General features: G+C 48.6%; 1 protein-coding gene across 1 annotated transcript in view; it reads right to left on the bottom strand.

The window, feature by feature from the left end:
- The window catches only part of B3GNTL1 (UDP-GlcNAc:betaGal beta-1,3-N-acetylglucosaminyltransferase like 1), a 114,026-nt gene that overhangs the window by 51,699 nt on the left and 51,570 nt on the right, over positions 1-10,757 (bottom strand). Inside the window, exon 6 of the mRNA XM_012802825.2 lies at positions 3,272-3,367. Coding sequence (XP_012658279.1) covers positions 3,272-3,367 — 96 coding nt within the window. The remainder of the gene's footprint in view (positions 1-3,271; positions 3,368-10,757) is intronic.

The raw sequence follows: 10,757 nt of genomic DNA, 5'->3' as shown, positions 1-10,757 counted from the left end.
GTGTTAACCATCTAGGAAACAACCATAGCAGTACAGCATGCTAGTTAGTGTTAACCAGCTGGGAAACAACCACAGCAGTACAGCATACTAGTTAGTATTAACCAGCTAGGAAACAACCACAGCAATATAGTACATGCTAGCTAGTGTTACCAGCTATGACTCACAGCTATATTTTTATGTTTGTTATACTCTCTCACCTGAGAACAGTGTCATGCACAGTCTGTAAGTGTGTCCATAAATTTTGATAAGTTTTAACTTTTTATAATAGATTTGTATTTATTTCATGGTAGTAAATAATGAAACAGACTACCATCTTCATATATTTTATATATTCATGACATATCTAATTTTTGCTTAATTTTCAATTTTTTTAGTTCGTCTACAAGTTTTTTCAAATTATCATAATTGGCTCCATGAACAAAAATGCTTTTTTTGTATTTCTCTTTAACTTCCCTGGCCACTAAGATTCACTGACCAGAACTTTACAACTTTGTTTCACTGATCTATTCCCTTTTGAGATATTTTTCCTCTAGAAATGGCAGACCCTCCTTGCAGCCACAGGATAAGGACAAGCTCTTACACCATCTGCTGTCTTGCAGCCCCCACAGATCGTGTCCAAGGACTGGCTGAGCTGCCTCCTCCCTTCGTCCTGCCTGTACACATAGCAGTTAACAATGATCAGTATTAACTCCACCCCCCACGCTTTACACTACTATAATCCCCCTGGGGGACTTAACCTGTCATCTTTTCATCATGTGGCATACATGCTAGCATAATTTCTCATTGTGCTAGCATGCCTGGCACTCTGCCCCACACAGGTGACAACATTCACTCATTTCACACATACATTATTTCAACTCTGGAAAAATGCTGACTCCACTAGTTGAGGAGACAGGTTTGAGGCCGTCCCTCCAATAAATCTCCCTTCTTCCCTGATAATTCTCATTGTTTCAGTAATTAGCTTTCTATGTGGTGAGTAACAGAGGGAAACCCCTTGAAGTTTCATTAATATTGCTATAGATCTCCAAAACAACTTTCCAATATATTTATTTTTTAAAAATCCATGTGCAGGCTGGGCTAGGCACCTGTAGCTCAATGGTTAGAGTGTGGCTCCATGCACTGAGGGTGGTGGGTTCGAACCCAGACCAGGCCTGCTGGACAAAATAAATAAATGATCCATGTGCAGTTTAAACCTGTGTTGTTCAAAGGTCAACTGTGGGGCTGGACGCAGCGGCTCACGTCTGTAATCTCCCAGCCCTTTGGGAGGCCGAGGCAGGCAGACTACCTGAGTTCAGGAGCTGGAGACCAGCCTAAGCAAGAGTGAGACCCTGTCTCTACCCAAAATAGAAAAACTAGCCAGGTGTTGTGATGGCTACTCAGGAGACTGAGGCAAGAGGATCTCTTGAGCCCAGGATTTTGAGGTTGCTGTGAGCTGTGATGCCATAGCGCTCTACAGAGGGTGACAAAGTGAGACTCTGTCTCAAAAAAAAAAAAGAAAAAGAAAAAAGGGTCAACTTTGTTATTCAGTAATGAAAACAAAGGAACCATTGCTGTGAACAAACAATACAGATGAATTTCAATGTAATTATGTTAGCTAAAAGCAACCAGACGAAGAAAGTATCTTCCATATTATCCCATTTATGTAAAATTCCAGAAAATGTAAAACTCATCCACAGGGAGAAAGTGGATCAGTGGTTGCCTGGTGTCTGGGGAGGACAGCCACCAAAAATTCACCCATCACCTTGTGAGGGTGGTTCCTGGTACACACTTCAAAGCTGATCAATCTTTGGAAATAGGTGCTATCTATCGGACATCAGTTACACATCGATACAGCTGTTTAAACACAGACAACAAATGAATAAATAACTATTCTCATGAAGTCTATAAATCTAGGAAATCTAGGAACAGAGTGATTTGTTAAATGAGAACAAGGAGATGCAATCTGTAAAAGTCTCACTGTTGAAAGCATCAATGACCAAATTACCAACATCTTCAACAAAGGATTTCAAGGACAAAGAAAAGATGATAAAGGAATCTATAAAGAGATTTATCAGCAACTACAATGAACTCTCATAAAGAAAAGGGGGGGGGGTTAAGAAAGGGGCAGGAGGGGAAGGAAGAGGGGAAGGGAAAGGGGAGAGGAAGGTGAAGAAGAGGAAGAAGGTGGGGAAGGGGAGGGAAGAGGGAGGGGAGGAGGAGGCTAAGAAAAGGGGAAGAAGGAAAAGGAAGGGTAGGGGAGAAAAAGGGGTTGCCACTTTACCAATCGGCAAGTGCCAGGAAGAACTCTGGCATCTTCGCAGTCAATGTACTTTGGTGCAAGATTCCGTTTATACAACTCCTGGAAAATGTAACCACTCTACAGTGATGGCAACAGGGCTGGCCCAGGTGATCTAGCCACAGAAAAAATGACTGGAAAAGCCCAGGGTGAGTTCTGAGCAGCATACTTTCATTTTTATAATTTTTTACATTGCTCAAATTTCTTTATGGAACAGTCAAGTATAATTCTTACAAATACAATAAAATTATTTTTGAATTGTTTTAAGGAAATACAGCTATATAACTGATACAGGAACATTTGTTTTACTTTTACTAAAGACTAAAACAAATGTTTATGTCCTGTGCTCAGTATTTCATGAATTTACTTGTGGCTGGAATGGAGCTTGTGGCCAGAACCAGGGCAGGTGCCCTTGGCACTAACCAGTTAGGATGCAGGGATGAGACAGGGACCAGGCAGATGCCCTTGGCACTAACCAGTTAGGCTGCATGGATGAGACAGGGACCAGGGCTGATGCCCTTGGCACTAACCAGTCATGACACAGGGACAAGAGTCTCTACCTCTAGGGGAGGTGGCCAGGCTCCTCAGAGGATGGCACAGACAAGTCACACACCCATGGCCTGGGCTGCCCTACTGCCCCACTCCATGTGTGTGGGCCCTGGCTGTGTGGGATACATTAGGGACACGTGTGTGGGGACTCTGACATGCCAAGTGTGGGATTTCTGACTGCCCCATCCAGCACTCCATGGTGATGTTTCCTGGGTCAGACCTCTAATTGGCACTGTTAGGCCATGACAAAGCCAGTGTCTGTCTGCGCCACGCTGCTGGCGTTTCACACGGCCCAGTCAGCAGTGTGTAAAGATGCAAAGACCATGCCCCAACGTCAGAAGCAAAGGCTACACATACAGACAGGAAGCTGGCTCTGGGAGGGATTTAAACTGTCATGCATGAAGCAGATGTGTCTGCAATGGGGACAGATGGGCCACTGAGAGGTACCTGGGTCAGAAGCTGGTCAGGTGCCAGCTGGTTGATCCAGCGTGTGTACCGTTCGGTGGAGTTAGGAGGATCTCTGCTCACACAGCAGCCTATAATCTGTGAAAAACAACCACAAACAGCAGGTAAGAGAAGACCATGCAGGCAGCATGTGCACTCAGCCCACTCATGTATACCCCACGCTGCTTTGAGCTACAGGTGCAGAGAGGATCTCACTGTGGCCTGCAGACTCTGGGTCAGGTCAGGAGGAATTCCTGGAGCATGGCAGGGGTGGGGAGGGGCTGTCCAGCCCAGGGACAGGCAGGAACTCAGCGTTACTGGACCCACACAGCAATGCTGAGTAGCATCTAAACAGTGAATAGCTGACGCTTCCCTCGGTGGAATTAAGAATATGACACAAACATTTCCTCCTTAATGTACTGAAATGAAAATGACTCACATACATGGTCAAAAACACCCACATTTTATGTCCAATGACTTACTTCTTGAACAATATCTCAAAGCAGATGACACAAATTGCCACCACGGCCTCGGGCAGCAAGTCTGAACATCCTCACTTTAGCTTCAGGAAACCCCGTCCCCAAATAAAGAGGGACCCACTAGGAGCTCAGTAACCCTAGAGTGGCCTCAAGCCCTATCTCCCTGGGCCACTAGATAACCCCCTAAGAACACGTCTTCTTAGTGTCCCCACACACCTCTCTGCTTCCTGCCAATTATCACTGTGACATTATACAAGCTCAGGGGCGTCCTTCTCACCTCCATCCACCCTCTGCCCAGCCTCTGCCTCCCCTTGCTGTGGACACGACCCATCTCCCTGCCCATCACCCCTTCTGCCCTTGCACTAGCCCCTGGCTCTGTTTGCTCCTGCCCCACCTGCCACAGCACCCTGAAATCTGGAGCAGTCGCTTGTACTCTTGCTGTAGTACACTCCTGCGGTATGTCCAAAAATCTTTAAGATGCTTAGATATAGGAGATCAGGTCCTACAGACAGTCTGAGGTCTGGACATCAGAGGTCATGCTCAGAGACCAGCTGCACAGCTGACTGGTTATGGGGCAGCCAAGCACTCTCCCCCAAGCTGGGGAGGGTACTGAGCGAGTCTGCATGCTACTGAGCCCTCCCGGCGAGGGTCCAGGGCTGTCCGGAGCCTGCCTGAGCTGATGCTCTTGCAGCAGGGCCCCTGGCCACCTTGCAGAACAGCCAGGAAACCTAAGTGTGGCCAGAGAGCATCAGTGGGTCTGCTGGCCATGATATGAGCTATGCCCAGGTAGCTGGTGTCTTAAATTTTATTCCAACACACGCAGCATTTATATGCAATGAGTAGTTTGTGTTAGTGCAGTAATAATGAGTTTGGAGGAGGCTTTTGCTTTTGCTTGCATTTTTTTTGTTGTTGGTTTAAATTAAACTTATTTTGAGAAAATTACGGATTCACATGCAGAGATAATCCTGAGAAGTCCCATGCTCTGTCTTGCTGGCTCTTGGGACACCGTGTGCATGGGTACCAGAAAGGGCACAGAGGTACTGGCATGGACTGCGTACACCACAAGGCCTGTGCAGCTCCCACCACATCCACACACGTGGTCCAGCGCTGCAGCCCTGCCCTTCCTACAACCTGCACAGTGGGACATGGTATGCAGCTTTCTGTAGAGGCTTCCATTCCACCCCAGGCTGCTGTGTGGGGACAGCCAGCTCTGCAGAGCAGAAGGATCGCAGCTTGTCCATTTATCCCAAAGGGTATACAGGCTGTTCCAGCTTGTAATCTGCTGTGATCATTCTCGCATGTAAATTTTCATGCTGGCACTTGGCGCTGTCACTGCTGTCCCCTCAGCCAGCCTGAGGGCCCCTCGCCACAGAGAGACATGCGCTGTAGATGGCACAGGTTAGCCTCTCCTCCTGGTTACTTGTCAACTGTAGATCTTTTGCAAGATGAACTTTCCTCTTTTGCCCATTTTGTTACTGGACTAAAACACATGTGGCCACAGCTGTGCACTTTTTATATGCTGCTGAATTCCATGTGTGAACCTCTTCTTTCTCTCCTAAAGGCAGTGATAGGCCAGGACGGCTCCCAAACCACCATCTTGCTCAGCAAGGAGGGACCCCACACATGACAAATGGAGACACAAATTGTCTACTGCATCTGTTTTCTCTTGTCTATGCTGGCTTGCATGTCACTACTGAATACAAAAGATTATGAATAGGAAAAAAAAAATGTTGATCAAAAGCTGTGAAGTAGAAACTCTATTTCAAAGGTATTCCCAAATATGAAGATAAAGATGCTTAACTCGTGTACACAAATGAGGCTCCAAGAGCTGGAACAGCTAGGTCATGAGCAGCTGTGGCAGGACATATGGCACCTGCTCTGCAGGGACCTCTGCTTCCAGCCAGCAGCACAAAAGGCTCCTCCTGGGCAAGGGGTCCTCCCTCCTTCACACCTCCTTAGTTTCATGCTCTGGGGAAATTAAGAGGCACGCTGGGGGAGTCTCATACTCAGAGCACAGGGTCCTGTGAAACTCAAGACTAACCTGCAATGAGCCACGAGCACTAATCTAGCATAGGAGAGGACCTCTGCTGGCCTGGACACTTCCAAATACCTCTTCTTGGTGCTAAGAAGGCACCAAGCTCTGTCCTGGAGGGTGAGGACCCCCCATCTTGAGAGATCAGCTACTCCTCATTAGCACCAGGCTGCCCAGCCCACCATGCCCACCCCTCTGTGCCATAGCAACCCACACTGCATGGTTCATTCACATGGGACTTTAGTGCCTGGCCCATCATGCTAGCTGCACACTCCTCTGCGCCACAGCAACCCACACCACATGGTTCATCCACACGGGACTTCAGTGCCCAGCCCACCACACCAGCTGCATGCTCCTCTGCACCACAGCAACCTACACTGCATGGTTCATCCACATAGGACTTCAGTCCCCAGCCCACCACGCCAGCTGCATGCTCCTCCATGCCAAGCAACCCACACTATGTGGTTCATCCACATGGGACTTCAGACTCTGTGAGCCCTGAGTTTAGCACTATGCCTGGCATTTGGGGGGTGGGGTGCTCTGCACATAGGAACACTGAAGGAAAGGGGCATGTGCCCACTCTTCAATATTCTGGACGTGGCCACTGGTGTAGGGCTCTCCTGAAGCTTTGATAACCGAGCACAGCAGAGCATCTGCCGACAGGCGCAGAGAGCACAGGTCCTGGGAGCAGATCCCAAGCAACCCTAAAACTCCTGAACGTGTGGTGTGTGGACCACTACAGTTGGTGCCAGAGCTGGAAACAGCCCAGGCCAGAACACTGGAAGAGAGGAGTGCCAAAACTAGAGAGGAGGGCAGGCAACTTGGCAGCCTGCGTTCTCCATTGCCACCATACCTCCATCCTGCCTGACACCTGCTCTGAGGTTGGGGTGGGGGGGGGGTGAACTCCCAGCAGGCTTTCCCACTGGGCTTGTCCTCGCAAATGGCCCCAGGCCATGAGGAAGGCAGGTGCAGGCTTGGCACTCCCACAGCCATGGCCTATATAGGCCTCTGGGTAGGCTGGACTACTGCCTACAGTGTCTAGCTGAGGCCCACTACAGGCAGCCACCCTGGGCCTGTACAAAGAATTCACAAGTGAGCCCCCACCCGCCATACCATATTGCTCCATGAAGCTTGAGGAGTCAATGATGGGAAAGCCAGGTTGCAGGGTCGCAGGGATGCCCAGCAGGATGGGCACAGACCAGGGCAGAACGAGTCCTGGGGACAGCAAGGGGCCTACTTCCAAAGGGCAGAAGACCACACTAGGTCACAGGGCTGGGCAAGCATCTGTCACTGGTTCAGCCATGGGAGGAGGCCTGGGTACTAGTGACAATGGAGGCAGAGGGATACCAGGGAAGTGAGAACCAGAAAACATGGTTATTCTCAGACAAGTGCCTCTCAGGCACAGGCCTGAGAATTCAGCTTGAAAACAAGATGAAAGGAAAAAGGAAAACAGTTGTAATTTTGACACTAATATCAACTCCTCCTGGGCTGCTGATTTGCGTTAAACGCCCTGCCCTCCTCAAGGAATCACTACATTTGGCTGCTCCATGGCAGTGTCCCTTGGGGGGATGCCTTGCTTCCCATCTACATTGTCCCGTGGTCACCATGAGCTTCTCTGAATGAACACCAGTATGAACCTGCCCTCCTCTGCAGCAGAGGTGACCCAGCAAGTAAGCAAAGCCCTGTATCTAAAAGGAAAATTACACAGAACCCACTGAAAGTGGAATAAGGTGTTGCCACTTGACCTCCTCTGAAGAAGGCTTAGAAACAGTTTATGGGAAACCCTTCCCAGCACCCCAAGGTGAGCACTATGCCACCCCCTCCCACAGACATGGACTACAACACAGAGAATGGCCTGAGGAAAAAAAGGTAAAATGTTTCTGTTTCTTCAAACCCCCCTGACCCTTTTGTTTTGAGAACTAAAACAGGGCAATGTCTTTCATTCTTTATGCTATAGAGAAGGTTTGAGAGCTGGAGGTCTCAAGATGGGATGGGGATAAATCTGGGCCAGAGGCCGTGAGATTAGCCCAAATGGGATTGTAGGACTAACTGGAGCCTTTAAAAGCTCTGTGCTTCTGTTCAGAAAGGGGATGCTGGTATTCTGAGACAGGAGTCTAACAGCTCCTCATTTGCTGGCAAATTAATAAATTACTCTTTCCTTCTCCTCAAACTCCTGGTCCCTCTTTCTGATGTGGCTTCAGGTGACTGGTTCTGAAAATTTGGTAACACCTTTTTTGGCACAGGGACAGGTTTCATGGCTGCCAATTTTTGCACACACAGGGGCAGTAAGGATGGTTTTGGGAAGACTTGAGCACAGCACACCCACTGAGACCCCTCGTTTACCTCCTGTGAGAATCTAATGCCACCACTGACCTGACAGGAGGGTGAACTCAGGCCATGATATGAATGATGAGGAGTGGCTATCAGTACAGATGAAGCTTCACTTGCCTGCCCACTGCTGACCTCTAGCTGTGCAGCCTTGTTCCTGACAGGTTACAGACTGATACCCACCAGGGGCCCAGAGGCTGGGACCACAGCATTAGGGTAACCCCTGGTGCAGGGGTGCTCCTAGGGGCCCTGGGATACATCAAGAGGTCCCCTGACCAGCAGGCACACTGGTTTCCCCTTGGTGCTCCTTGCCAGCCCAGTGTGTCCAGGGCCAGCTCTTATTCTAGAGCAGGTGATGTGAGGGCAACAAGTTCCCCCTCATGGCAGTAGCCCCCCCCCCCCCAGACCACAGCCTGGACTATAGCCACAAGAGACCCAGGTCACCTTGTCTGGACATGACTATGTCATCCCTGCCCCTCAAGAACCATCAGAACACATTTCCTACCCACTTGAGGCCCTAAAAAGGCAAGAGTAAATTACTCTGACAGCTCCCACCTCTCCAATGGCTGGTTTGACAAGTTCTGACCCCAACCTGCCTAAGAGATTACCCTCCAGCCTGGAGTAGCTTCCCCTAACTGTTGGCACAGAGCAGCCATGTGCTTTTTTGGCTGACACTCCAGTCCTGCCCCCTAGAACATCCTCAGAGGAAGGCTCAGAGGGACACACACAGACTGTTTACATAGAATTAAAGTCTTATTTATTTAATTAACACATAGCTTTCCACAGGAGCAGGAACAGAAGCAGAGACACAAAGCTGGCCTAAGTGGCTGCCCAGATGATAGCAACTTGGCATTCGGGATGAGTCACCTGCAGCCCCAAGCAGGGGGGCAAGCAGGGCCAACCAAGATGTCTCTGACCAGCGACCAGCGAGATGTGATTTACTGTCCACCAAACACCAAACTTTCTTTGTTCTTTCTCTTCACTCTAGGAAATTCCTTCACTTCACTCTTTACAAGCTCATTATGGGATGCATCCTGGGAGATGGAGGTTGGGGAGTTCCTACATCCCGGTAAAGAACAGATCCCCTTGTAGTAGACAGGAGAAGTAAGGCTGTTCCTCCAGGAAGGGCACTGCTCCCTCTGGGGTAGGTTAGGTGGAAGGGGTGAGGCTATATATCCAGGCAGAGCACACATACCTCTGGGGTAGATGGGAGAGGTGAGGCAGTATGTCCAGGCAGGGCACCTGCCCTCCTGGGATAGACAGGGTACAATGAAGCTGTGTGTTATTGAAAGGACAGAGAAAAGAAGGCTCCAAAGTCCCTGAGGCCCTCTCCCTTCTGGCCTGTAAGGTGGAGATGAGGAAGCTCACCTCCGAGACTCAGTCTTGGAAGACAGGGAGGTCCTCTCCCTGCTCTCCTGCGCCTCTTGTCCCTTGGCAAGCCGTGCACATGCTGATCATGATACTGAACATGTAGGTCCCCCCATTCCCCCAGGCCAAATGGATACTCCAACATGGAGAGCAGGCCCCTCACCCATCCCATCAGCCTTCAATAGTTTACCTGTCCCAAGGCCATGGGGTGTGGCCTCTCCCCAAGGAGCTGGCATGTGGGCCAATTAGTCTGGCACCCTCCCTGCTGCCACCACTCCTGTAGCTGTGTGGCTTGGTTCCTTGCCTCTGTGCCTTTGCTCAGGGGACCCCAAGAAGGCTCCTTCTTCATCACCCTCAGGACTGCCACTCCACCCCCCCCAAGCAAACATAGGTTTCCCTTAGTCTGTCCCAACTTCTGTTCCAGAACTGCTCTTGGCTCCAATTGTTCCAGAAATGGGAATAAATAATATACTTGGGGTTGCCTCATAATGCTGAAATGTCAAAGTCTAAAGGTTTTGCAGTGACTTCCATGCAACTGCCCAATTTATGAAAACTGTCATCAAGGATCTTGCTTTCCCAGCTAAATGGTTTTTCTATAAGTGGCCTTAAAAAATAATAACCAAGTATGAGTGTATACTCAGGATTCATTTCATTCTTTCAGAACAAACTATACAATATAACTGACATAACCACCAACCAGGAACTGCAAATTAAGATTTTTGCAGGTCATGAATTAAAAAAAAAAAATCCAGCCACACAATAACAACCTTGCTAGAACTCACTTTGTTTTAGTTCAACAAACTATTATGACACATCTAATTTTGGTGCAGAAAAGTCTCAGTGTAGAAGAAATGTCCAAATGTTCCAACTATCTATATAGTTGGGAGAAAAATGTGGCTCCAGAGAGTAACATTTCTCTCCTGAGTGCTGGAATAGAATATCTAGAAAGAATTTAATAAGAAGACTTTAAAGTTCTATAACCTAAAACTTTTTTAAAAAATCTATAAAAATGTAAATCAAGGTCAATGTGGTAGCTCACACCTGTAATCCTAGCACTCTGGGAGGCCGAGGTGGGTGGATTCCCTGAACTCAGGAGTTGAGACCAGCCTAAGGAAGAGCAAGACCCCATTTCTAAAAATAGCTGGTTGTGGTGGGTACCTGTAGTCCCAGCTACTTGGGAAGCTGAGGCAAGAGGATCACTTGAGCCCAAGAGTTTGAGGTTGCTATGAGCTAAGATGCACGGCACTCTACTGAGGGCAACAAAGTGAGACTCTGTCTCAAA

The sequence above is a fragment of the Otolemur garnettii genome, unplaced genomic scaffold (genome assembly GCF_000181295.1).
Source record: "Otolemur garnettii isolate 467f Iridium unplaced genomic scaffold, OtoGar3 scaffold00018, whole genome shotgun sequence".
NCBI classification, from domain to species: Eukaryota; Metazoa; Chordata; class Mammalia; order Primates; family Galagidae; genus Otolemur; species Otolemur garnettii.
This window is presented reverse-complemented; position numbering and strand designations above follow the sequence as displayed.